At 38.4% G+C, this 26,586-nt stretch overlaps 2 protein-coding genes, 1 long non-coding RNA gene and 6 other non-coding genes across 14 annotated transcripts in view; 1 reads left to right on the forward strand and 8 right to left on the reverse strand.

Moving 5' to 3' along the window:
• Nucleotides 1–158: 158 nt before the first annotated feature.
• Nucleotides 159–8,539, reverse strand: batf2 (basic leucine zipper ATF-like transcription factor 2). The gene is made up of 3 exons (XM_044341397.1): nucleotides 8,020–8,539; nucleotides 6,236–6,355; nucleotides 159–3,205 (listed from the first exon to the last, which is right to left on the reverse strand). Exons 1-3 carry the CDS (start codon nucleotides 8,104–8,106, stop codon nucleotides 2,039–2,041), a joined length of 1,374 nt encoding a protein of 457 aa, XP_044197332.1. The 5' UTR covers nucleotides 8,107–8,539; the 3' UTR covers nucleotides 159–2,038.
• A 5,718-nt stretch (nucleotides 8,540–14,257) lies between these two features.
• arl2 (ADP-ribosylation factor-like 2) lies at nucleotides 14,258–18,421 on the forward strand. The gene is made up of 5 exons (XM_044341405.1): nucleotides 14,258–14,458; nucleotides 14,805–14,915; nucleotides 17,041–17,203; nucleotides 17,637–17,717; nucleotides 17,868–18,421. The coding sequence occupies exons 1-5, from the start codon at nucleotides 14,394–14,396 to the stop codon at nucleotides 18,000–18,002; spliced, it is 555 nt and encodes a 184-aa protein (XP_044197340.1). The 5' UTR covers nucleotides 14,258–14,393; the 3' UTR covers nucleotides 18,003–18,421.
• Nucleotides 18,422–18,855: 434 nt separating this feature from the next.
• The window catches only part of LOC122973694, a 50,770-nt gene continuing 43,039 nt past the window's right edge, over nucleotides 18,856–26,586 (reverse strand). Inside the window, exons 1-15 of one of the 6 annotated variants that reach the window (XR_006400107.1) lie at nucleotides 24,733–24,785; nucleotides 24,131–24,167; nucleotides 23,851–23,884; nucleotides 22,594–22,637; nucleotides 22,358–22,414; nucleotides 22,115–22,170; nucleotides 21,702–21,748; nucleotides 21,458–21,506; nucleotides 21,188–21,253; nucleotides 20,734–20,777; nucleotides 20,344–20,396; nucleotides 20,107–20,162; nucleotides 19,605–19,664; nucleotides 19,333–19,390; nucleotides 18,856–19,155 (exon numbers count right to left, since the gene is read on the reverse strand). This is a non-coding gene — a long non-coding RNA (uncharacterized LOC122973694). Of the gene's footprint in view, nucleotides 19,156–19,332; nucleotides 19,391–19,604; nucleotides 19,665–20,106; nucleotides 20,163–20,343; nucleotides 20,397–20,733; nucleotides 20,778–21,187; nucleotides 21,254–21,457; nucleotides 21,507–21,701; nucleotides 21,749–22,114; nucleotides 22,171–22,357; nucleotides 22,415–22,593; nucleotides 22,638–23,850; nucleotides 23,885–24,130; nucleotides 24,168–24,505; nucleotides 24,529–24,712; nucleotides 24,786–26,586 lie in introns of those variants that run through there. The other 5 variants (XR_006400113.1, XR_006400112.1, XR_006400111.1 and 2 more) reach the window with 5 other exon arrangements.
• LOC122974558 lies at nucleotides 19,227–19,299 on the reverse strand. Its single transcript, XR_006400410.1, has one exon. It is a non-coding gene; the product is annotated as a small nucleolar RNA SNORD31 (small nucleolar RNA).
• Nucleotides 19,458–19,529, reverse strand: LOC122974557. The gene has a single exon (XR_006400409.1). It is a non-coding gene; the product is annotated as a small nucleolar RNA SNORD31 (small nucleolar RNA).
• LOC122974552 lies at nucleotides 20,229–20,301 on the reverse strand. Its single transcript, XR_006400405.1, has one exon. It is a non-coding gene; the product is annotated as a small nucleolar RNA SNORD31 (small nucleolar RNA).
• Nucleotides 20,996–21,121, reverse strand: LOC122974560. Its single transcript, XR_006400412.1, has one exon. It is a non-coding gene; the product is annotated as a small nucleolar RNA SNORD22 (small nucleolar RNA).
• LOC122974550 lies at nucleotides 21,329–21,398 on the reverse strand. Its single transcript, XR_006400403.1, has one exon. It is a non-coding gene; the product is annotated as a small nucleolar RNA SNORD30 (small nucleolar RNA).
• Nucleotides 21,591–21,655, reverse strand: LOC122974548. The gene has a single exon (XR_006400401.1). It is a non-coding gene; the product is annotated as a small nucleolar RNA SNORD29 (small nucleolar RNA).

The raw sequence follows: 26,586 nt of genomic DNA on the forward strand, positions 1-26,586 counted from the left end.
GTATTGAAGCTAAGTAATCTACATATTAGGGCCGTAGCTACTACTGAGAACACCGAGGTCATTTGCTTTTCCTGGGAATTTGTGAGTTTTAACAGCCTGAAGGAGTTTACATTCTATAATTATACTTTTATATTCTGGTTTCTGTATTTTTTGACTGAATATATTAAAATATATTCAAAAAACAGGGGAAAACATATAGGGGTGGCTGTGGCTCAGGAGTTAAAGCAGGTCATCCACCAATCAGGTTTGATCTCTGGCTCCTCCAGTCCACATGTCCTTGGGCAAGATACCGAACCCCAGATTGCTGTGTGAGTGTGTGTGTGTGTGTGTGTGAACAGGTGAGTGAGCATTAGAAACATTGCACTATATCGCTCCTGATGACAGTTAAGTTGTTTTTTATTTTGGGGTGGGTCTGGGTGGGATACATTACAGGATCTACACATGTGACCTCAGTATTTCTAAATCCTGACTGTGGCCTTGCAAAATTAAAAAAGAAAGAATCATTTGAAAAACCAAAACAGTCATTTTAATGCAATCAAGGTGCGTAAACCCAGCTAAATTTCCTATAACTTAAAAAAAATTACAACCCAGCAGTTGTTTGTACGACAGGTTTGAGCAGCCTCTTCGTCCTCTTATTGTCAGCTAGAAGGATAGAAATAGAACCATATATTATTTCTCTTTCTCGTCATCTTTTGCTTTTACCATTTTCCCCTCAAAGATCAGTGAAATCCAACATGAACATCTTACAACAGCTTAGTTTGTAATACAGACTGGTGAAACATTTACAACAAGCTTTACAACATTGTTACAAACTAACACAATAATATCTCATACATACATATATTTGGCTGGATTTTGTCATGTAGTAACTGTAAATGAGGGTTGTTACTTGTCTCAGATGTAGTTTACTTAAATCATGGCCGCATTAACCCACTAGAGGGCTGTTGGTGGCCACACGTTTATTTAGCAATATGAAAATGCAAAATATCAACTGATACTGGGCTTCAGAGCAGTTGGTAATCCACTCTTGCATTTAATTTTATGAAAAAAAAATTTTTTTGCACAAAGCAGAGCTTGGTAAAAGATGTAAATTAACAATGTATCATATAGGAGCATGATTACAGTAAATAGAAAAATATGCAATTATGTGATTTGAAGAACAGAAAAAACGAGATAAATTGATTTTACTTTGTAAAAAAAATGTTGAAAAATAAATAATTATATATGATTAAAAAATTAATTCAGTAATTGACTAACTTTAATTTTGTCCCAGATACAAATATTGGGAAGTCATCTTAAATAGCAGCAGAATATTGAGACTGTATGTGAATCGATGGTGTGTCTCATTATATATTTTAAATGTGATTAAAAAAAAAAAAATCCTCTACTTAAACCGTTCTGCTCAACCATCCCAGAGTTGTGTGCTAAACATTGGCTCTGTGTCCACAGGAAGGCTCTAAGAACAGATTGAAATTTCTCCTCATGACATTTCCACGAAGTTACAAGGAAGTGAGCAGTCCACCCTATCTAAAATTATAGATTTCAGATGTTGAGTCAGTTTCTTGTCTTTTGATTAAGAAAGAGATAGTGCCCTTTTCTGATTTTCTTTCATTCACAGTGCATTTTCTTGTAAATTATCGACTCTCAAATCGTTCTATTATTTGACAGAGTTTTGGCTAGCAAAGAGTCAGACATTGTAGCAGGTACAGGGAAGGATTTCTTGAAACTTTATCAGGGCACTTTTTGCCATCATTTAAGGGGAACTCCACTGATTTCACATGTAAAAGTCAGTTTATTTATCCTACTCATCCTGTGAAAACACCTATATAATGTCCAATGCACTGCAGGTGCTTTGTCAAGTGAGGAAATAACCCCTGATGATGTCATCATGATATCATCAGGGTGTAGCCCAGACATGTGTTTGGCCCTTAGTTCATTTTCTGATACCAGGTTTCCATATATGAGTACATCTGGTTGTCTGATGTAAAAATCTTTCAGCTTATACTCATAAAACCTTGCATGTTGGCATTGTGTAGTGCTAAAGGTTGCTATTCCCACTTAGGATCCAATCATTGACCTCCAGGAGCTCAGAAAGGGAGACATCGCTTAAGGGATCACCCAGCAGTGGCAGCGAGGATGGAGGTTGAGCAAGAAGTCCATCAAAGCTCCTGGAGGTAGGCTGAGGAACATTAAGAGGACTGGGGACAGTGAGCAAGGAGAGCAGAGACGCAGGAGTAGGCGTCATTTGTTGGATGTAACTTGGCTTTATTTCGAAAGCACGGGCAGGGGAAGGATTCTGGTTTGCCTGCTGGGAAACCGAAAGAGACTGAAAAGCAGGCTCTTGAAGAGGTGATGGTAAAACAATACATGGTGGGCTTGAAAGTTTTGGATTTCTACTGAATTGACATGGATGAAGCTTGGGCACATTCATGGGGAGACCTTGTGCTGCTAGACCTGTGTTTTCTGCCACTGGAGGTCTTAAATGGGAGTATGGGGGCACTGCATTCGATGAAGCAGTTTGAAAAGAGGCTTTCATTAGAAAGGCATCCGGTACTGGGGAATGAGGTGTAGAGGGAGTTGGGTGAGAGGAGGGAAGCAAAGTAGGGCCGTTTATATGGAGAAGAGCATTCGTTGACGCTGAAGAACGTTCATGAATGTCTTGCTCAGATGGAGGCTGAGCAACTGCGGGGGAAATCGGGTTTGAAATGAGGCTGGCGCACAGCGACGTCAGGGCAGCATTTGTTGGCCTTGAGGCAATTAGCGAAGGAGGCTCTTCACTAAACAAAGAGTGTGGGGCGGCAACTGAAAAAGAAACAGCCATTGCAGTGGAGGAGGACGAGGTGGTGAAGAGTTCAGCCGGTGACCCGGAAGACGGTGAAGGTGAGAGACGGGTGTTTTCAAGGCAGTCATGGGTGTGATGACCCAGGCTGGGAGTTGAGGAGGTAGAGAGCAAAGGCACAGCAGCTAAACTGGAACATGTAGTCCGAGGAGGGTTCTGGGGAGGGCTGGAGCAGTTGTGAGGGAGCGTGGCGTCAACCGACGATGGGGAAACAGAGAGGCAGTTGGATGAGCTGGACCTGGACGCTCTGAGGCAGCAGGAAGGCTCGTGGCGATCCAGAGCCGTCGTATAGAGAAGGACTTCTTTTTTCAATGCAGCTATCTCCTTTTGAAAGGCAGAGTTTGATTGCTCCAGTTTCTGGAGTTCCTAAGAAGAGGAAGGCAATGGAAAGAAGGAAAAACAGAAAGAGAGATGACAAATAGTTAATCTCAAGATGAGTCAGGTATTTATCTTTATTATTCATGAGAAGTATCCTCATCACCAATAAAAACTGACTGAAGACATATATCAAAAGACAAATAAACTCAACCACATCCCATCCACATAAAAATATCACAGCAGACCTGGCCTATCCTGTAATACTGTTGACACATTGATTACAGGCAATACTGATGACTCCTTCTTTAAGATTCCTCTAATAGAAAGCACAACCAGAGAGCCAAAGGAGAACTGAAATATTACTGTTAAGTGACATTCAGCAGGAAGTGAGTGGACAGTGTGGTAAGCGATGAGGCTGTTCAGAAATCACATAAGAGAAAAGAAAAAGAAGTAATTTTTTCTTTGCTGGTCAAGTGTGTTTAATTTGACAAATAAAAAAAGTCTAAGGTCCCCCCCAGTCATGTTTAACAACATTAACAAATCCTCTGCTTGGAATTATGATTTGTGTTTGTTAGGGTTTTCCCACAAAAAAAGTTTAATTACCTTGTTAAAAATCCTAAAAATGACATCTCCTCCTTCTCATTCATTAAAAATCCTGAATCCATGAATATGCAAATATATTACATCTCAGAAGTTTGACTGCCACACACAAGACGTCTCCTACTTCACTGTAAAAGTCCATTCTCAGTGATTGTGCTCTAGAGCCTTCAAGTTTCCACATTACTCTTGTGTAAGTTGTAAACTGGACCACGATTGGCCCCAAACTTGTGTGATTTCACAAATCATTATCACAGGTATGCGCCTTTAACTCAGAGAAACTTTCCACTATCAGCAAATTAATGTGAAGAGTGTCTTCAAGTGTCAAAGTCTGCACATACATCATTTCTGTACAGTGAAGGTCAGACCTCCAACTGAAGAAACAAAAAGAAAAACACATTTTTAATGTGTCTAGAATTGTTTGTTCCCACTTTGTTAATCAACTAAACTCAATAAGCATGAATAACGCATAAGGATCAGCATTTCTCTTGTGTGCAATTAAGTTTCTCCTATTTTCTCTTAAGGTCATAAAGTTGACATTCAAAGCATCACGTGCGCTGACCCTTTAAACCTTGAACTGCTGACATCGACTGTCTCCTTTTTGTAAGTAACTGGTTTGCTTCTTCAAAATCAACCTGAAGGACAAGGAGGAGCAGAAGTGAAAGAGAAGAAGAGAGTGAAAGTGAAAGTTTGGACTCCCTCCAAACAACACACACCTATTCACAAATCCAGTAAATGTACACTTATCCAACTGGTTACGACAGGTAGGATTTTATGTGGGAGGAAGAATAAAACCAACTGTAATGGGCATGAAAGAAGAAAAGCAGGAGAAACATCTTCAGCCATTAAACATATCTTATGGGTGTGTGTATTGAGAGCCTTATTCAGAGTAATGAATCACGTGACAGTTTTATGAAAATCTGATGGTAACTTTTGTTATATTTATAGAGGAATAAAACTACAATAAGATTATTGACACTACTGAGGAGCAAATTATTTCTTTAACTGCAGAACAACCTAGAGGACAAGCAGTCATAGTTTTAATGTTAATCAGTAACAACCTTATCCAACCATTCACCCTGAAGTGAATTATTACACTTCCCTATTTTAAGAAATGACCTCCTTCCACCTTGTTTAAAATAGTTTTGTGTGTAAAGGTATAGAGCCTGAAACTAAAATACATCATCAAGATTGGATCACTTAAAGGAATAGTTCAACATTTTGGGGAAAAATGAGCTCATTCACTTTCTTGCCGAGAGTTATAGAAGAAGATCGATACCACCCTCGTGTCTGTGCGCTAAAAAGGAAGCTAAAGCCAGGAAACTGTTAGCTTAGCTTAGCATTAAGACTGGAAACAGGAGAAAACAACTAGACTGGCTAAAAAGGTAACTAAATCCTCCTTCCAGCACCTCTAAAGCTCATGAATTAACACGCTGTGTCTTGTTTATCTATTAAAAAAGCAAAGTGTAAAAAATTGTGCTTTTGTGGGGGATTACGCAGTGACTTACAGCGCAGCGACTTACAATCTGTTATTTTCACACTTAAGTTGTTGTATGAATTAATCAAGATATAACATGTAAATCTGTGAGCTTTGCTGGTTTCCCCCAGACTAGCAGTTTCCCCCTGTTTCCAGCTTTTGTGCTAAGCTAAGCTAACAAACCGCTGACGCTAGTAGCTTTATGTTTACTGTGCAGGTAATGATCTCATTATCAATCAGCATTATGACAAAAAATCTGAAAACTCTTGGTGACGCTTCTTCAGAATGAAAACAAAACATTTCAACTTCAATATCATCAAAGATGCAGACTGTAGTTGGTTATTAGTCAGATCTTTGACTATCCTACAACACTGGATTTCTACAACGTGTCCTATTAAAGCTAAAGTTTTTACTTAAAGCCGAAAACAAAGATTTTTGACAATGAAGAGGTGCTTGAATAAACTGCATCAAATCTTGCTTTTTCACAGCGATATTCAGAGAGGATATAATTATGTCTGATGGAATACATATACATATATATACACTATATACATAAATAGTTGTCTTTGGTTCACATGTGAAGTTTCTGAGTCAGGACATTATTTCCATTCAAATCCATTCAGAAATTTAACTCACAGAGCCTGTTCTACGTGTCTGTGTACTTACCTGTGGAATTTGACCCTCAGGAGAATTAGACACATGAGTGTGTGTGTGTGTGTGTGTGTGTGTGTGTGTGTGTGTGTGTGTAGAGCGGAAAGGAAAGGGAGGGCACATCAGAGGGAGTGAAAGCCCTTCTCTTAAAGCGGAGTATTTCCAAGAAACGGCTACGAGCATGCTGCCAGATTACACAACACACACACACCGCTAGTCACACAGCCTCTGTGTGTTTCTGTGTGTGTGGGAGAGAGAGAGAGAGAGAGAGAGAGAGAGAGAGAGAGACAGAAAGTGGCATGTTGTAGGAAGAGAGGGACAGAAAGAAGTTAAGAAGTGAATATTTCATATACCTCATGGAGCTCATCCGCCCTCTCTGTCTGTTTTTTCCGGCTCTTCCTCGCTGCTTCTCTGTTCTTCTGTCGTCTTTTAGTCCCTCTGTTTTCCGTCCCTTGTCCCTCTCCCTCTCTCTCCTGTCAAGATGAACAGCCATGAACATCCACCTTTTTTAAGGCATCAATAACTTTTTGATATTGCATAATGTTTTGAAACCTGTCATAGTTCACAAGGTTATGAGACAAACTTATCACATGAAATGACATGTGGTCTCCCAATGCCAGCCTGTCAATAAAGAAGTAAATAGACCTGAACTTGGATGGAGAGGAACTTGTTGTTTTGTAGTGTGTGATGTTAAAGGGGAAACTTTGGTATTTTTCAACCTGGATCATATTTTCCCATCCTCTTGTGTCTACGTGACTAATTGTGACAACAAGTTTTGAAAGTGGTCCAGTATTGAGAGTATTAAGAGAATTAAGAGAGCTGCATCTGACAGCTGCAAAACAGCTGTAATGTAATCCTTTGGGGCAACAGCGCCTCTTCCATGTACGTCTATCAAAAGTGCTTGTTTTTGCCTGACAGGCTCAGATTGTTCTTATAAGTGTCTGACAACATTCTGGAAAGAACCACACAGAGAAATAAAATGTTTTTCTTTACCTTTCATTTGATCAGTTCTGTTTGTTATTGTGTCTAAACAAGTCTCGCTCAAGGAAATGTCTCATCCTGAAATCTTGTTATCAAGGAAATCAGCTAAATATTCAGCCATGACAGAGTTGGAGACAGGAGTGCTGGGAGGAGTTTGTTGTGTTGGAGTACAGAAAGTGTAGCTTAGTCTTATCTAAAAGATTATCAAAATCATGGCTGAATATTTAGCTGATTTCAACAACAACTCAACTCACTTAGACACAAAATGATGAGAAAATATGGTCCAGGTTGAAAAATACAGACGTTTCCATTTAAAGCGAGTGCTTGTTGAGCACTGGAGCAAAGTTATAACAGACACAGATGAGCAACAGATGAAGTTCAGACATGAACTTCCTCCATCACTGAGTCTGACTCACATCAAAATGATACAAGAACAAGGACAAGTGATTAGGATTTTTCACAAGAACATGTCAGCACCAGGTATAACATCTGAAGATGTGAATAATATGTCAACCCTAAACCACATCTGGTTATTTTCTTTACCCATATGAGAGGACAGGTGCTAAGTAGCCAGGTTGGGGGAAAATATATGCATCAATCAGTGTTCACTGACTCCTATGAGGTGCAGGAAAGGGGAAATGCATTAAAGCCAAGTGAAAGATCGTTATCAATTGTCATAACTGGCGCCAACTATTCCAACAGCTGCAGATATTCTGAGATAGAAATTTGCACGTTGGTATTTGAAACTCCACAGTGAGTCTTGGAACTACTTTATGGTTTTCTGCTTTTTTTTTTTCAGTCCATTTTTATTAAGGTAATGGTAAAAATGCCTAATTCTTGATGAAAATGCAATACTCTTATAATAGGGTCTATGGAGTGACTTATTACTACTTACTTACTAAAAATGTTTTATTTATAAAGCTTTACTTTTAAAAGACAAGTTGCATCAAATAAAATTTAAAAAATAATTTGTTCAAGTGATCATTTTACTTTACTTAATTTCTTTTCTTATCATAACATTAATTCATATTCTAACAGGACCTGTGATTCTGACTGTAGGTCTACAGTAGTATGTTCTATTTATTTATGCATTAATTTCTTGGCTTGCTTGCTCCAATGACTGTTTGATTGATTGATCAGGAGACGGAGGACTTACCGAGCCAGCAGTGTTGCTGTTGCACTCAGCTGATAGCGAGCCGGGGCTGTTGGGCTCGTACCCGGTGTCCATGAATAAAGGGGACATCTCTTGCACCCCCTCGACTCGGCAGACCCACTGGTTGGTTGAATGATTTTTCAGTAGCAGGATGAACCTTCAGCCAGTCGTCACCGGTGCAGCATGTTCGCAGGTAAAACCGCCGCCTGTCATATGAACTCTGAAGTCAGCGCACCACCCGCGCGCGTCTCTGCAATTTGTAATAATTTTTGGATGACTCGGGACGACCGAAAATATAGGTAATGCTATATTTCTGTGCTGCAATCCAATGGTGATGGTTGCTTAGTGACTTGTTTCTCTGTGGCCGCTCAGTCGGCGTGTCTGATGGGTTTTGAGCGCAAGGGTTCTGGCAGACAGTATCTGATGATGCAACATGATGGGATGCTTTCAGTTTCTTTTTATTTTAAACTGACCCTTTGCAAGGTAAGGGTGGCGGAGGGGGGCGGTGCTATATGTTCCTTTCATTTTCAAATCCTGTATGGGTACATTTAAGCACTAGTAAAATTATTTTTAGCTATTATTATTATTTACTTATCCGTTTATTTAAAAAAAAATACTAGAAATACACCCTGTGGTAAAAGTGTATTTCTAAGAAGCAGCCATATGAACATGACAAATGCACATTTACCATGTAACAGATGTTTTATTCAATAAAACATTTATTCTGACATAGTCTAAACCCTAAAAAATAAACTTCTAAAACAGCTCTAGGCTCTTTTTGTTTGTAAATTTCTTTATTTCCATGCCTTCATGAAGTTTACATTAGTTTACTGTCCAGTGTCTGTCTGATGGGTAATGTCTGGTCGACTAATGAATTCTAAGATTTCCAAAAGGTCCTGAAGGCAGTACATTGGAAGGATTGGGAAGACGGTTTGGGACAGGAAGTAGTTTGGGGGCTGGTGACCATATTAGGAAGAAGGGTTGTGTGCTTCCTTCACGTGCAGGGAATTTCTAAAAGTGCCTTGCCGGGAATGAGATGGCCAAGCCCCCACCACAGCAGCCAACAGCATTTACCAGTTCTCCACAGGAAATGATGCAATTCAAGGTATAAAAAGGGCATTACTTCATACTTCTCCCACACGCTTACAGACAGCCAGACATATGTTGTCAATATCTCAGAATCTCCTGCTGACATAAACATTTTCTGAAATGTCCTATTATCTCTATAGCTAACTTGTAAAACAATGTTTTTGGTTTATGTTTAATATATTTAAGACTAAATATATTGCTCTTGTAGATCAATATTTTCTTTCAAGCTGGGGGTGTTATTTGTTAAAGTCTTAGGGGGAGCACTTGTGTAGAGGTGAGATGAATGAAATTAGAGAAATTCTTCTGAACTTCTTTGCAGTCACTTATGACTACTTCAAAAGCTGAGTAGTAACAGTATAAAAAAAATGACTAAGATCTCCCACAGCTGTAGAGTATAATTCAAGCTTCTTTATAAGATTAATCTCCATTATTTTAACCGCATTCTGACAGTGTCTAAACAAAAACTGAGCTTTTTAGTATGAATGAGGAGAAAAGGGAGAGGTTTTGCATTGCAGAATGTTTGCACACTGATTTATTTTACATTTCCGGACCACAGTGAAAGACAAGCTAACAGAAATTCTTCTGAAGTCAGTGCCCTGTTGTCTAAATGTCTCTGCCTTCCTCACAAAAAACACATGTTGTAGTTACTTCATTATGTTGCATGATATAGGCTTTTTCTTCTCCATTGAAGTCTATTCATTACTGTCTAAATGATTTAAGAAATGTATTTTTCAAAAAGGCTCCAATCCTCACCCATTTATGTGGCATTTGTGGAAACAAAACAGGCCCAGGACCCTCACTGACACAGACTCTATCCCACCCATGGACGCTACATTAACATAAGATCTATAATCTTATATTGCATGTCTGTGAACCCGTCACATCTAACATGGCGCATTACATTAACGCAATTATTCTTTGTATTATTACACTTGCACATTAGATATACTGTTTATACTGTGACCTTTTGCACATTCCCAGTTAACATCTTGTTCTTTTTTTTTTTAAACTCAACAGCTCTCTTCACATAGAATAGATTGTTACTTCTTCTTTGTTGACAAAGTCTATTTATATACTTATAACACTTCTGTCTTTTGAGGTTGTATTTTTCTTACTTTGTACAGATACTTTTTCTCTTAGCTTCTACTCTTTGATTGTCACGCACCACAATAGCAACACAAATTCCTTGTATGTGCAAACTTACTTGCCAATAAATCTGATTCTGGTCAATATTCTGTATATTTTCAAGGCAGTCAAATGTGTCCAAATCCAATATCACCCACGCCTTAAAATGCGTTTGGCGAATCAACCCACCTTGAAATTTCAGCAGAAATCATTGCAATCATTTTTGTTCATTTACAATCATCATTTGTTCAGAATGAGCAGCAGCTCTCAGAGGTTAGTCATCAAGGCAAAAGATCAAAGATCAGAGAAGATCTCATGATAGAAATTCACATTCTGCTTTTAAGATTACAAAAGATGGGTTTAGAAGTGCAGTTTTGTTGGGTCCGTGCTCATATAGGTGTTAAAGGTAATGAACATGCAGATTTTTTTTTAGACTTTATTAAAGAAGGACCATGCACAACAAACAATCTCAAAATTAGAAGAGATGATTAATGCCAGATTTAGCTATTAGCTAATTTCTATCTGCAGTCCCTGGGAAAGTACCCAGAGCAATCACCAGATACTTAAAACATTCATTTACATGCAACATCATTACATACTAATAATTATACAGACAAATCTAAAAACGCAATCAACATATAAATACCAGCACATTCATCCAGTGCAACTATAGAACTACAATTCATTACAAATTAAAATCTGAATCATGGTGAAACTAATGTGGGCGTGACTAGTTGCTCAATATCCCTTTTTTTTTTTTTTTTTTTTGCACCATGGGAAAAAGAATGAAAATCAGTGCAAGTTTTAAGCTCAGCTGAAAGCATAATTCAATGTTTGATGGCCGTAGATGAAAAAGCAGATTGTGCAAAGGCAGTCCGCTGCAGTTGGATGTGTAAGTCAGGGTTTAGAGCAGATCGAGGTTCTGGTTCTGCTCATTTGCTCAGAGCAGAAGTGAAAACAGCTCTTCAATGGTAGAGGAGCAGCATTGTGAATTATCTGGAATACCAATCGAATTTCTGAAAACAGAGCGAGATTTTCAAAACTTAAACGGCTGTATTTGGACAATATGTTACAATGATTTAATGATTTCCTATCAAAAACTTTTAAAGTTTGATTAAAAAGAATATCAGTTGGTTTCAGCACAGTCTCACTGGCCTGGGTCCAGCAGGATATACAATAATGAAGATGTGAAAAAATCATAGCATGCAAAAATGTTTTTGGTGCTTCTGTTGTTGCTAATATGTCTAAATTTAACAATGTTATATTTATTTTTTTTACTCATCTTTTTAATATGTCTTTCAAAATCATACCTTTACATTTAATCTCATTAACATTTTTTATTATTTGTCCAATAGCACTAAGCATGGACACACAGTTTTTGTTTATTAGCAAAATACATTGTCACTGTTTTTTTGTGATCAAGGTAAGACACAAGTCACTCAGCCACTTAGCAACTTCATGAAGCATTAATGAAAGCTTAGTGGCCACTTGTTCAGCATCTCTCCCATGAGTGTATACAACTGTGTCATCAGTATATATCTGAATATTCACATCCTCACAAACAGATGGGAGATCATTGATGTATAAACTGAACAACAGTGGCCCAAGAACAGAGCCTTGTGGCACACTTATTGATGACATTCATTCATTATTTATACAAACACATTGCGAACGACCAGATAAATAAGACCTTATCCAATCCAGCTAATCCAATTAGCTGGAATTTTTCATTTGAATTTGATATGAATATTGGATGACTGTATCAAATGCTTTATGCAGGTCAAGAAACACAGCTCCTACCACTCCTTCTTGATCTAATCTAGTCTTGGTTACTTCCACGAAATAGCAACATGCAGACTCAGTCGAGTAATTATTCCTAAATCTGAACTGCATAGGGTGGAGCAGATCATTGTTAAGATATGACACCAGCTGTTCTGCAACTACCCTTTCAACCTCCTTTGAAACCAGAAGAAGTATGCTAATTGTCCTATAGTTGCTTACTTCTTTTTTGTCACCATGTTCATATACTTGGGTTACAACTGTATTTTTAAAAGCTAGTCTAAGAAAGACTGTGTCAAGTTCGTGGTGATCCCTTGCCTTAGAATTTTATAAAGTTGAGATTATTTTTCAATTTCATTTGAGTTCTAAATTTTCACTTTCTTTTCCTCTTTTTTTGTTCTTTTCCCATAAGTTTATCAATACTTCTCTATAGCATTTGATAATTCCCTTTTGCCTGTCGAATATTATCTAAAAAGAAATTTGCTTCCTCAATCGTGTTGTAACTGTATTTCTGAGACTTTTGTACATTAATTGATCTGTTTCCAAACTTGATTTTCAAGATTTATTTTAAGAGCTGCATCCCACTTTTTCATTAATTGCCATAAGGCATTGTTAAACCACGACAACTGTCTAACCATCTGCCTCTGGGGCATTGTTTTCATATATTTAGCTATGGTTTGTTTTAATGTAGACCTGAAATTATCACAAGTCCACTCACAATTTTTAACATATGTTATATCAATCCACTCAGTTTGCCATATTTCATATTCCAATATTCCCTGGTCCCGCTTTGGAATACATGAAAAATATCCCTTCTGTTATATTTCGATTTTTGCATCTTGGATAGTTTCTTAGCAACTAAAGTGAGATTGTGACCGGAAATAATGAGATTGTATGTTTTTGAGATGCAGTCCACTTTATTTGTAAAAATTAAATCCAATAAGGTTTGCAAGGGTTTTGTAATTCTTGTTGGACTTATAATCATTGAGTCATCTGATATCTAATCTTACTAATATCCTTTAACTTTTTTCTGCATTTTTTATCTAACCAATTAACGTTAAAATCACCCATTTTAAACTGGCAAAGAAGGCTCTTAAAGTATATGACAACAAAGTGATAAAAGTAGCATATGTTAGGAGAGAGGCAAAATCATTCATTAGAACAGCCATAATTAACGTCTGGCAGAAGGACATACAGACAATAAAGGGAGACATTATTATAATATACAGTCAGTTCATGTTAAACACTTTAAAGGAGGTTATCATAGAGGAGGTAATCATTACACGATTAAGATTCGGGCATGCAGTCAATCAAATCTGTGTCAGTGGTGTAACACTCAGGAAGATGTAGAGCACATTATCATGCATTATAGTAAATAGCCTATAATTCAGAGAGGGAGACATTAAGAAATATGAGACAGGTCAGGGAAATCTGAATTCAGAAGGAGGTTGATAGGTTATATAATATAGGCAGTATTAGGAAATAAGTGTTGTGGAAATTGTCTGAAAACACTAAATACACATGAAATAATACACAAAACACTGCTGGGTTGATGATTAAAAAATATTATCGAACAATAAGGAGACAGAACACACAAAGATTTGCATCAGTTCATCTCACCGAACAAAGAGTAAACCTATTCTATCATAGTGTTAGAAGGAACAGAGAAATGATCTGTGATCGGTCAATGTATGAGCTTATATGATTACAGCCAATGGCAAACAGCCACGAGGTATAAATGTGCATGCCCATGTATGCTAGATAAGAGCCACGTCTCCCAAAGACACAGGAAGGGACGAGCCTCGAGCTATATGTGGCCTTTGACCCCTTAACCTGTCCTGTTTATTCCAAGACCCAGAATGTTACCTTATCTGAGCCTAAGCCAGAACAGAAAGAGAGAACTGGGCCTCCTAAAACACATTCCTTCTCTCAAGTACGTGCACACATTAACAGAGTAAATGAACATCCTTACACAACTCTGCACATTCAAATGATAAGCCAATCCTTTGGTCTTTCATTATGTTTACATAGGGTGTGTGTGTGTGTGGGTGTGTGTTTCTATAGTATTATATAGTATTCAGATGTTTTAATGTCATGAATGTGCACACTCCGATACAGTAGGTGGCGGTATGCACCTTTAAAGTTAGTTTGTGATCAGCCAATAAACGCAAAGAAGAGCCCGCTTCGAACGTCCCCTTTAACCAATCAACGCTCGCCTTGTACCAGACAGGCCAATTGGAGGCAGTGTGGGGTGGGATTGTCGTTTACAGTCACTTCCTAGTGCGCAATGATTTTTGTGGATGCTAAACATCTTCCACACAAAGCTACAAACAAGTAAAAACTAATCTGTTACAATAACTGCAGCTGAGCGGAACACTGTCGTGATGGGTTTGCTTACGATTTTGAAGAAGATGAAGCAGAAGGAGCGGGAGATGAGACTGCTGATGTTGTATCCTGTGTGTAATACAGTTTAACTTAGCTTAGCTGGAAACAGTAGCGTTCATGTGCTGATGCTCTGAAATAAACTATATATAAATATATGTATAACTTACTGTATCGACAAGAGGCACGAACAGTGAATTATATTAATTTTCTGGTGAATTAATATAAGACAATAATTGTGTGTGACGTTTGTTCGGGGTATTTTGTGCTGTATCATGCTACAGTTAAGCTCCCATTAATAACAAGTCAGCAGCAGCCAGGTGTGGCTCCGTGTGTGTGTGTGTGTGTGTTTGTGTGTGTGTGTGTGTGTGTGTGTGTTTGTGTGTGTTTGTTCTTTAACCTGGCTCGTGCAGAGGTCTGGACAATGCCGGGAAAACGACCATCCTAAAGAAGTTTAACGGAGAGGATGTCAGCACCATCTCTCCCACACTGGGCTTCAACATCAAAACACTGGAGCACAGAGGGTAACACAGTACACTACAGTACAGTATATCCTGGCTGTTACAGGAATTACTACACATTATAGGCTACACACACACACACACACACACACACACTTTTCTCTCTCATGCAAAGGTTGCTTACCTTCCTGTTTTTCCACCTCTAGTCATTAGCCAGATTTAGGGTAACTAATATTTAATCAAAGATTCCTATGGCCTATTAAATATTAGAAAATAGGAGGGGATTAGAGATCCAGACCCAGATGTAATAGTAGCAGGGAGAAGACTATCAGTAGTGCTTGAGTTTGAATGTTTAGGCATAATAACAGATTCATAACTCACATTCAAAACGTTGAACAGAATCAAATTCAATTTGGCATTTTAGACACATTAGGAACAATTTAACTAGAGGCCTCAAAGTTTTACATCAGTGATTCTCTCACACATGAGATACTGATTTACCAGCTGGACACAGACAAGTAGGACCACATTACAATCAGTAGAAACATTTTTATAAGCAGGCTATGACAACACTGGATAAAAAGTCAAATTCATATCATCATTGTAAAAATGTAACTAAACATGATTTCTTAAACAGGGAAAACATGATCAAATTTGCAGATATTTTACCTGTGTATAAATTTTTCATGGCCTGGCCCCTCTCTCCACTCAATGAATTCATTACACAAAATCAAAACTCATCTAGCAGAGCTACTACTAGAGAGGATTATAAAATACCACATAGAAAAAGTACCTTTGGATAGTCAGCCTTTTCCTATCGAGCAGCACATACCTGGAACAGAGAAGTAAGGAACATCACATCTCTCAACAATCAAACATGCTGTCATAATCTGGAGTAGTGCTTATGTCATTTTTTACTATTTGTCTGTGCTTATGTGCTCTTGTATGTTTTTATTTTAATGTTCTTATAATGCCATCAACCTGCCGGGGTCTGCAGATAAAAATTAGCCTGTATGGCAAAATCTGACACATTAACATGAAGGACCCAAGTGTTCATGTTAATGAATGTGCATTGTCCCTTCTTAAATGAAATAAACATAAATGCACATCACAAATTCCCAATTAGACATCTAATTTCTTGATTTGTCAGCTCAGTTGCCAACTATCAAATTAATCGCCAGCTATTTTGATAATCGAGTAATAATTTTGAATTTTTATTTTTTAAAGAAAAAAATGTCCAAATTATCTGACTCCAGCTTCTCAAATGTGAATATTTTCTGGTTTCTTTAGTGTTGTGTGCATTGTGGACAAAACACTAAGGACGTTTTGGGAACAGTGATCGACATTTTTCACCACTTTCTGACATTTTATGGACCAAATAACTAATCGATCAACTGTTAGTTGTAGCCCTAATATGTAATATAATAAATGACTTAAATGGACGTTTAAGTTGACTACAATCAGACCTTTGAAATTTTACATCAGTGCTTAAATTCCCTGGCTACTAAGAAACCTTTGATTATTATTAACTCCTGTTATTTTCAGTCAGTCTCCTTCTTATCCTGCCAACAGCCAGAACAAATCATCGTTTGTTTGTTTTTCTCCTCTTGTTTTGACTGTACTGTATTCTTGTTCAAACCAAGAATCTGAGGCATGTCTATAATTAGTTCACAATTCTGCTGCACCATTACTAACAAAGAGTCCACTGTGCTGGCTTTGTTAAATTAGCATCCTATTAAATATAGGAATTCAAAATCCTTCTAATTACTCTCAAGCCACTTCATAATTTGGCTCCACCATTTATTAGTGAGTTGCTGAAGCCATATAGATCCACTTTGCCTCTCAGGTCATCAGAACAGGGGCTCCTGGTTGTGCCTCTGCTCAATAACCAAGCTTTTGCTGTCCTGGCTGAATCTCTGTCCGGGGGTCTGAGCAACAAACTCCTGAAAAATCTTACCTCAAGCCTTATTTATGAAGCACATTTGTCATAGTTTGCTCTTATAACAATCGTATTTGTCTTTGATTTAAGTATTTATAACTGCTTTTTTTGTTGTTTCAGTTGTTTCTGTGTTATGAACTTAAATTTGTGTAACTGTGCGGGACAGTGTGACTCTGGTTTTAGAAACTGCTGTATGAAGTTTCACTTACTCCACACTCCTCTGTTCTCCTTTCTGTCTCTGTTTTCTAGGTTCAAATTGAATATTTGGGACGTAGGGGGTCAGAAGTCACTGCGCTCCTACTGGAGGAACTACTTTGAGAGCACAGACGGGCTGGTGTGGGTGGTGGACAGCGCAGACAGACTCCGACTGGAGGACTGCAGGCAGGAGCTCAGTGCACTGCTGCTAGAGGAGGTATACACAAACACATTGACACACACACACAGGAGTTGTAGGGAAGCACATCTACAGTAATTAGGGTTTAGTGGTTAATTGTGGATCTTTTATGTTGGCTTTGTTTCATATTGCCCCCTTAATCTGCAGCCTCATTTTGGAGTCTTGTGTTTAAAGCTGAAATGTTTAATGCATCATTATTATATTCAGCTGTATTGTTGAGTGTGGAGAAACATAAAAAAAGATGATCTTTGGTGTAATGTAAACATGCAGATAGTAAAATATATTAACATACTGTAATTGCTGTATCACATACAGGTGTCAATTGAAGCTGATCAACATGTCTCCTTAAAGCTACAGTATTTAATCGGAATCAATGTGCACTTCAAATACTGCAATATGTCAAATGAAAGACAGCGTCAACATGTGCTGTATCATCCTTTCCTCCCTGCAGAGGTTAGCTGGGGCCACGTTGCTGGTGTTTGCCAACAAACAGGATTTACCAGGAGCCCTGTCAAAAGAGGCAATACGAGAGGTGAGCTCCTCTCACATTATTATTGTACTGATACAGTATTGATTCATACTCTTGGTATCAGACTGTAGTTGATTTAAAAAGAAATTGTAAATCTAATTATTTCTTCATTATTTACAGCAATAGTCACTTCTCTGCTGTGTTTTCCCGCAGGCGCTGGCTCTGGATGAGATTAAAAGTCATCACTGGTGTATCATTGGTTGCAGTGCAGTAACAGGAGAGAACTTGTTAGCTGGAGTGGACTGGCTACTAGATGATATCGCTGCAAGGATCTTCACCGCTGACTGACTGTGTGTCCCATTTAAAATGGCGAAACTGCAGCCTCTCGTTTGGCGAGCTCTGTCATGACTTCTTGATCAGACTTGCAGGCATCAGAAGTATTGACACAGAGCTTGACAGCGGTCTACATTTTGTTCCCTCACCTGCTGTGTGCAGTAACCAGACAACAGCACTTTCTGTCTGTGATCACTGGAACAACACACAGCTGCACATCCTTTGATTTTAGTGTTGTTTGAGGGAAGGAGACACATTTAACCAGCGGAAATGTGTCTAATTGAAACAAACCTGAATGAATTTTGTTTACATATAACTATGTATGCAATGCGATGACTGAACACTTCTCACGAGTCCCCACTTTTATACTGTGGTACATCAGATGATTTGTGCATCATGTTTTTTTTTCTTAATAAATGTAAATGCTTACTTAAGTTATTGTGTCGATGAAATCAATGACATGTAGAGGTTTATTATATAGATCCTCAAGCGACTGCTCACTATATTTCATCCAATATTATAGTAGTACAATGTCATAACACATTGTATTCAGTATTTGTTCCCATCTCATGTAAGTCTACTATAACAAGTTTTCCTTCATGTCTGTCGACCATCTTTAAAAGCTTGTTACATATGTGCTGCTGAAGGTCAGTGGCAGCACAGGAGCTAAATTTTCTGTGTGTAAAGAACACTATGTACTCTGAATCCACTCAGACTATTTAAACTGTCAGGAACCAATAAAATGACTCGTTCCACTTAACCCTATTTAGACCTAATAGTTATAATGTGGCATTTCTGACTTTAGTGTCCTGATGTTTTTTGTAGAACTTTGGGCCTGTGAAGACACTGAAGTATTGGACTACACAAGCTAGTTTGACACTTTTATTTGAAATTTGCACCATCAAAACAGTTTACCAGAAACTCAGTTCAGTCAATCAGGAAGGTATTAAATAATAAAAGAAAAGCAATACTTGTTTAAAGTACAACACTTTAAATTCTTCCAAAATTATCAGTCACAGCAACTTCTATTCCATGAATGACCAAGGTACCTGGTATATTTAAGTACTGCAGGCCTATAGCCTGTATTGAGCTCTAGAGGAACTGCAGCTGTCAGCAGCATAAGATGGTTGATAGATCTTCCGTGTTGTCACTCAGATCTGTCCAGCGTCTGCAGAGGAGAAAAAAAAAATTTTTAGAAAAGGGGTGGAAGACAGCTGAACTTGGTTAGAGCTAAAATAGTTTTGATCAGAGGGGTACCAATCAGTCATGAATCTTCAGACTGGGGCGGTAAAAGAAACTCATCATTTCTACATCAGCTTCGGAAATTCCAGTCTAAAGTTCTTACCAAACACTCCAAAGCAGCAGACAGTTGAGCAATAGATCCAGCTGGTTTGGGCAGAGACCTGAAACACGAGAATGTACTTTTAAAATGTGTGACTAATACGACTAAGACACTGAAGCTTTCAGTCTCATGATCAGAGGGGTACCAATCAGTCATGAATCTTCAGACTGGGGCGGTAAAAGAAACTCATCACTTCTACTTTAAGACTGGACACTTGAAGATTCAACACTTCCAGATTCTGAAACATCTTCCAAATCAAAAAGACTACAACTTACCAACTGTGGCTGCCGGTGAGCACAAGACCAAGAGAATGTGATGACTTCATGCTGCCAGACCTGCAAGAAAAACATCTCGTTATGAACCAGATACATTGACAGGTCAACTAGAAGACCTGAACTTTTCAAAACTATGTTCAGCATGGCATGCCCCAGTCGCCTACTGGTAAAGACCTTTGCAATGTCTGCAGTTCAATTCTAGCAGAGGATCTTTGCCGCATGTCACCTCATCTCTTTCCCCTTTACTTCATGTCTTCTGTCTAAATTATGTTCAGCATTTGTCCACTTACAACCTTTTACCATTAGAACTAAAATTGCTAAATTTCACCTTTGTGAAGTCACACAGAAACAATGCATTCTCTTGGCTGCTAATGTTTTGGAGTATTGTGGTGTCTTAGGCTGGAGACACCATGGCCCTTACATTTTGTCAAGGACATGCCTAACTAGAAATGAGTGGGTTTGGGAATGGGTTGTCAAATCATTGTTATACCTGCCAATTTACCTGTTGCAAGTGTTTCAGCACTGTTCCAAACACTGTGGACCACAACAGTGTCAAACCTGCAACAACAGAAAAGGGTTTAGTCAATCCAGTTTGATTAGTGAAGGAGGTGATTTCTTGAAGTCTCTGGATCAGAGGGGTACCAATCAGTCATGAATTTTCAGACTGGGGCGGTAAAAGAAACTCATCACTTGTACTCAAGAAAGGCCAGTAAACATGACAGCACTGACAGATGCTTACCTCAACTCTGGGACAAGCTCGAACAATCCAGACGACCTCTAAAACTTGTCAACCTAAAAGTTTAAGAGCAAAAAGATGAACACTTTACACCTGCCTGCTGGTACATAGAATTACTGTTGAGGAATGTGATAAGCATAATTTTTCAGTCATACATCCAGGTAACAAAAAGTCCAATCCATCAGAACCTCCTTTGAGGGAACCGGAAGATCACCTTACACCTGGCATAGCTCAAACCAGGGTTCTCAGTGTCTTATCGGGCCAATAGAGGTCTGATGGAGGGGTACGTTGGAAAGCTTGGTACCAGGAAGGTAAGACGACTGATGAGAGCAGATCATCCCTTCAGCATTCCACAGTGTTCATGTGACTGTGGTGGTTGAGGTTAAAACGTACCTCCATCATCTTGCTTCATGGATAGTTTGACAGGCTGCTTGGTCCTAAAGGTGCAGACAAGTTATTCAGGTTAGTGTGCATCCTTTTCACCAAGATGCTAAAATTTAGCTTCAGTGACTAATTTTCACTAATTACATTCAATTTGATGCAATTTGTAACTAAAAACACACAAGTCTGATAATACCAGGACTGTGTAATCACCCACATCAAGTCTTTCATAACTACATCTAAAGTCAGTTGTCACACCCATCTTAAGCTTGTTCCCATTCAGACTGTTGGTAACCCCAACAGGTTTTCCCCTTATTGCCAAGGCAACACCAGTGGGTCCACCTTTTCAGGTCTAGCGTAAACACAAGGCGTAAGACATGTGCGGGTGTCATCATGAAGGAAACCGGATGTGACCGTGGCCTTCATTGATTTGGACTTGATGTTACTGTGTAACAGACAGACTCACCTGTGACGACACTTGACGGAGGAAGAGAGGATCACAGCATCTTCCCAAATGTCCAAAGGCAGGTACCTGTGACAGACAAGAAACTGTCAGGTCTGAGCACAAAATGTCAGCGTTGCACACTACTTCATTGTTGACCTTCACTGATGTCAGATATTCCATTTCTCAACAGCAGTTCAGACGAACGAGATTCCAAATATATCTCATCATTTTCAGCAGGTCTGAGAATTTGGGCTACTGGTAACATGTTTCCACAGTCATGTGACATCTTACCTCCAGCTAGAGCACCTCAGTGATGTTGCTGAAGCAGTCACTGCACCATCTGTTAACAGAACACAAGTTCACTCAATACAAATTCAAAGCTAATTTAGAGTTAAAATGGAACAGAAACTGTAATTAAAATGCAGTTTCTCAGGAGTTCATGTCGTTTCACATTGGTTCAAAGTGAGCTAAGTATCATCATCATTGGAACTGCATTACCGGTGACGTCATGTAATCTAGAATTATAAAATCTTACCATGAAACTAATGGTGTCCTCATCTTCAAGGATCCCCTGAAGAGATCCTGCAAAGAAACGCAACTTAATACAAAGCAGAAATAACTTCAGGCGGCACATTTAAGACTTTAATGTTTGATCAGGGCTTTGGTGACAAACTGCCATGTGACATTAGTCGTCCAGCTGTTTGATGGGTATTACCCCATGTCATCCTTTCAAACAGTCAGAAACACCTTGTTTTTCATTTTAAGAATGCAGGAAACAAACTGCAACATACATTGAACCCTAAGGAAGCATTAGGTTGTTAGTTTTTGTTTTTTTAGCTTATCTGACCAATTCTGATTTGGCCAAAACCTTTATATGTTTTAGGTGCCTGGTAGGAAAGGTTTTTCTGATAAGTGTTTTTTCACAAAAACAATCACATTGAAACTTACATGTTGAGATGGTCACCAGGCAGCATCCTTCCTCAAACCTCTAGTCAAACTCCCACCTAGCAGAGAAACAGCAATAAGTAAATCTAAAGCTTAGGAATTAAAGATTTAATACAAGCTCCATCAAAGGGCAATCAGATTAAAGGTTGACATCAGTAAATTCAGGCATATGCTTGTCATTAAAAGTAATCATCATTTTTATGCCCCAGTACACAATATGGTCTTCAAAAAAAAAAACCAACGTACCTCTGTGCATGTTTCAGCTGCTTTGGTGAGTTCAGTGAGAAGATCGTGCAGACAGACCTACAAAGATGATCAGTGGTTAGTCAAAAAACCCAAGTTTACACTGAGCTTCAGTATCTTAAAGGGCTGATCAGATTAAAAGGCTAGCATCACTTGAATCAGGCATATGCTTGTCTATTTGAAAGATCATCAGTTATGACCCTTGTGGAATTTGCCCCAGTTTTGTACTTGTTACTCACCTTTCAAGGCTGAGCCTTAAGCTTTCTGGACCAGTGCTGCTCATCTGTTGAGGAAAAGAACAAAACTTCAAGTTTCCATGGAAACAGTTTCTTAAGTCAGAGACCATTTCTGAAGACTACTTTAGGAAATTTCAAGTGTTCATTGGAGCCCATGTATGCCACTCAGAATCTGGTAAAGAAGTTTCTTCAAAGGCTGATTCAGTAAGAGAGAGTTCAGAGATTCATCACTGCAGCACTGAGCTCCCAATTAAAAGGTTGGTCAATATTAGACCGGACTGATAAATCATTAAGTCTCTGAGTGACAGCATAGAAAGTTCACAGTATACTTCATACTTTACTAGCAAATAAACCACCCCTAGAAATAACCATCTGTTTGTCACTAATGTCTAAAATAGTGCCATTTGCTATGTAAAGATATAGTAGAGTGATGGCGTCCTGAGCAGAAAATAAAGTCACATTCCCTCTATGTGTTATCTGAGCTTCTCTGTTCTTTGTTTTAGTAGCTGGTCCAGCTGCAGGTGCATGCGAGTCCCTCCCTGTGAAACCGTTGGCCCTCCACACATTTATAGAGGCTAATGGCAAAGACAGACCCTTAGATAACTTCTATTGTGATTTAACACGATATAAATAAGTTGACTTGACTTGACTTCATGTTCAGCTGGTGGTGACATAGCAGGTGGTGTTCTGCAAGTTGGTCGGCGCTTGGTTTTGGCTCGTCACAAACTCTCATTTTACAGCTTAACAGTTCACTGAAATATGTTTCTGAAAAAACACGAGGCGAGAAATAGGCAATGCAGTAACAGAATCTTGATTCATATTAGATCAGCACTGCCTAGTTTGAAGGTTTGATCTGAGTTCAGGGGCTGCTTTCTCTGTGCTTCTCAGATACCGTTGGTCTAGTGTGACATCTAGTGGGGCTGAATGTCATATATAGCAACTTTAAATTAATGTTCTGTTTAATTGATTGGGTAGGGTGCAATTTGTTCAATAAAGCATGTTCAAAATAATTTATTTCATTTCTTTATTCGTTAGACACAGGCTATTCAATGTTTGGGGTCTATGGCTGACAAATTCAGTGTACCAATGAAAGCAGAAAGACATAGGAACTATGCACACTTCAATATTTGTTTATCGCAGGTCATATCATCATTGTAATATCGAACAATGTTATCGCGGATTTTCCTCCTATCATGCGAGCCTGTCAATAAACAAGAAATTACAGGCGATTGTCTCATAGACTCCAAAGATTGTAATTACCTTCACACAGAGTTTCACCAAGCTCCACTGACACCTGAGGAACAAAAATAAGCATTTTGTGGGTTTAAATGGCAGATTCATGTGCACACTTCTAAATAAGCAGTTTCATGCTACTCAGTATTTTGAATAATAAAGTTTCCTCAAGAGATTCAGTGAGAGAGTTCAAAGAGAGCATCATTGTAGCATGAGACTTCATATGTCATGCTATTCCAATCATATCACTTTTATTTGCTTTTAACACTAATGCGTGTCCAGTTTAACAGAATAAAGGAGAAATTACCTCTGCAGCAGGCCTGCTCTGAATGTGTCTTCACCACCTGGAGGAGAAAGTGTGCAGAGATATTTTAGCTACAGCTGCTAACATGACGCTAACATGCAGCGTGCTCAGGACGGCATGAGGCGCTCAAAAGCATCTTTATTTTAGAAAGCGTCTCGCATCAGAATAAAAAAGTGCAATCACAGTCATTCAGTACAGGTCTGTGAAAGTTTTCATCATTGAGAGACGCTGCTAGCAGCCCCGCCAACAAAGAGGAGCGGTCATTTCTAAAAATGGGCATTAAATCACGTTGGGCCTGTTTTTTCTAACAAATACTACATGGAGCATTTAGAAAATATGTTGTCGTTCATGTATATAAAGTCAATCTGATTAAATTACTCAGTGTTACTGCAGGATGGTCGTGGATTTAAGCTAATGCTGGCCGGTGTTGCTGCTAAAACACCACTCGAGCAAATAAACAAGTTGAAACAGCTGTGTCTCCACTGCGGTACAGTATGTTTTATATTAAAAGCAACATCTTTCAGGTCCTTCTTTTCCTTCACTTTATCTAATATAATGAAAAAGTTTGCCCCTGCATGTACTAACAGAAACGTGTGCGCTCTTACCTCGACCAGACGAGAACAGGAGGAGAAAGCTGGCAGTGTGGCCAGATCTCGCGAGAGAAATATATTCTTCTTCTTTTGTTCAATAGCGAGTGGCAACAGCGCCACCCACTGTGCTGGAGTGTGAGCCAGAGTTCCCTATTTCCATTAGGACTGGGAGGAAAAAAACTAAATCATCTCCAGGTCAGCTTACCTGCTCTAACTGTTTCCCATACATCTTTATACCAGCTTCTCACTACCTTTGTCTTTTCTACTGAAAACTTAAATCTCTATGAGTATGACCATTTCTCAACCACCCTCACTGCTTCTTGTGCCTGGCCTTGAATTAGTGTTATATTCTTCCCCCTTTTCCATATCGGCCCATCAGCAGCAAATAATGATTTTTAAAATGTCACAACATATGTCAGAGAACACATCATTTATCATAATCATAATAAAGTATTGGGCTGATCACAAGGCCCTGAGGAGTTATCTGCCTTATACTGAGTAGATAATGCTGTTCCAATTTTAACCTGAATATATCTATCAAATAAAAAACATGAATCTAATTAAAAGTTCTTCCTGTTATTCTCATTTTATCTAATTTAATCATTAAAATGAATCGTTTCCATACAATATCATCAGCTTTCTCTACATTAAAAAACACTGCCAGTATGGATTCTTTATTAATTTGGGATTTTCTCATTTCTGTCTCTAAACAAATTACTGGATCCATTGTTTCCTGCCCTTTCTGGTAAAGAGAAATCAATCCTCTACTTTCTATACAGAATGTCATTCTCTCTGTAATTATCCTTTCCATTATTTTCCCAACGTGTGAGGTAAGTACAACTGGTCCATAGTTTGTTGGACCTTCCTGGTTTTATTATAGGTATTACATCTGTATCTTTCCAACTGGTAGGTAATCTTCCTTCTTCCCATACTTTATATATATATAAAGTGGACTGCAGTACAGCAATGCCCCATTTTTCACCATGGCTGACCATGAGGCAAGAAAGAAATGTTTTTTAATCTATTAATCTATTATTAATCTATTAATCATATTGTTCAAGTACATAATTTGTGTTTAAACTGTGTTAAAGGTGAACCTGTGTAGGAACATCCACATTTAATAATACAAAATCCTCCTTTGATCACAGCACCACTTCCCTTTTTATCCTTCAACTGTGCCGAGAAAAAACATAGAAACACTTTTATCAATCTCACGTCTGAATTAGTGTGTTACGATACAGGGATCTTATACTCTGCTTTGAATTGAAGCCACAGACAATGAAATACTGATAAATGCATATTTATTTAATAAAACTGGTTAACAAGTGAATAAATGATTTATTAGTGCAAACAGATAAATGAGTAATCAACCAGAATGAGCGTGATATGTGCTCAATGGTGAGTTATAAGTCATGAATGACTGATAGTGGAAAGTCAAATGATAATGTAATTACCAGAAAATTAGTTGAGGCTGACGTAAATCAACTAACCAACTTCTCTAAGAATTTGACTGGAGAGCTCAATTCAAACGACACCAACTCTTAATCATAGAAGAAGATGGAGATGGTTTATGGAATCAAATAATTGTCAATAATATTTTGAGCTTGTGAAATGGTTTGTGAATGTGTAATAAAGTTTTGCAGCTGTAGAAATATTTTGTGCAGGTGTGAAAAACTTCTGTGCACAAAGATATAATTTGCACGTGTAAAAATGTTTTGCAGCTGTAGAAATATTTTGTGCATTTGTGAAAAAGTTTTGTGCATGCAGATATAATGTGCACATTAGGGCTGTCACAATATCAGATTTTGACAACACGATTATCGTGGCCAAAAGAATTGATGATAACGATATTATCTAGACATCTAGAGA

This window comes from Thunnus albacares, chromosome 22 (genome assembly GCF_914725855.1).
Source record: "Thunnus albacares chromosome 22, fThuAlb1.1, whole genome shotgun sequence".
In the NCBI taxonomy this organism is placed as follows: domain Eukaryota; kingdom Metazoa; phylum Chordata; class Actinopteri; order Scombriformes; family Scombridae; genus Thunnus; species Thunnus albacares.

What these genes read in the sequence shown, in the direction of transcription:
- arl2 (XM_044341405.1), top strand. Translation starts at nt 14,394, where the DNA reads ATGGGTTTGCTTACGATTTTGAAGAAGATGAAGCAGAAGGAGCGGGAG. An exon ending in GAGATGAGACTGCTGATGTT is followed by an intron (nt 14,459 to 14,804) that starts GTATCCTGTGTG and finishes TGGCTCGTGCAG; the next exon opens with AGGTCTGGACAATGCCGGGA. An exon ending in GTGCACTGCTGCTAGAGGAG is followed by an intron (nt 17,204 to 17,636) that starts GTATACACAAAC and finishes TCCTCCCTGCAG; the next exon opens with AGGTTAGCTGGGGCCACGTT.
- batf2 (XM_044341397.1), bottom strand. Translation starts at nt 8,106, where the DNA reads ATGTCCCCTTTATTCATGGACACCGGGTACGAGCCCAACAGCCCCGGC. An exon ending in ACAGCAACACTGCTGGCTCG is followed by an intron (nt 6,356 to 8,019) that starts GTAAGTCCTCCG and finishes TCATCTTGACAG; the next exon opens with GAGAGAGAGGGAGAGGGACA. An exon ending in GGGCGGATGAGCTCCATGAG is followed by an intron (nt 3,206 to 6,235) that starts GTATATGAAATA and finishes TCCTCTTCTTAG; the next exon opens with GAACTCCAGAAACTGGAGCA.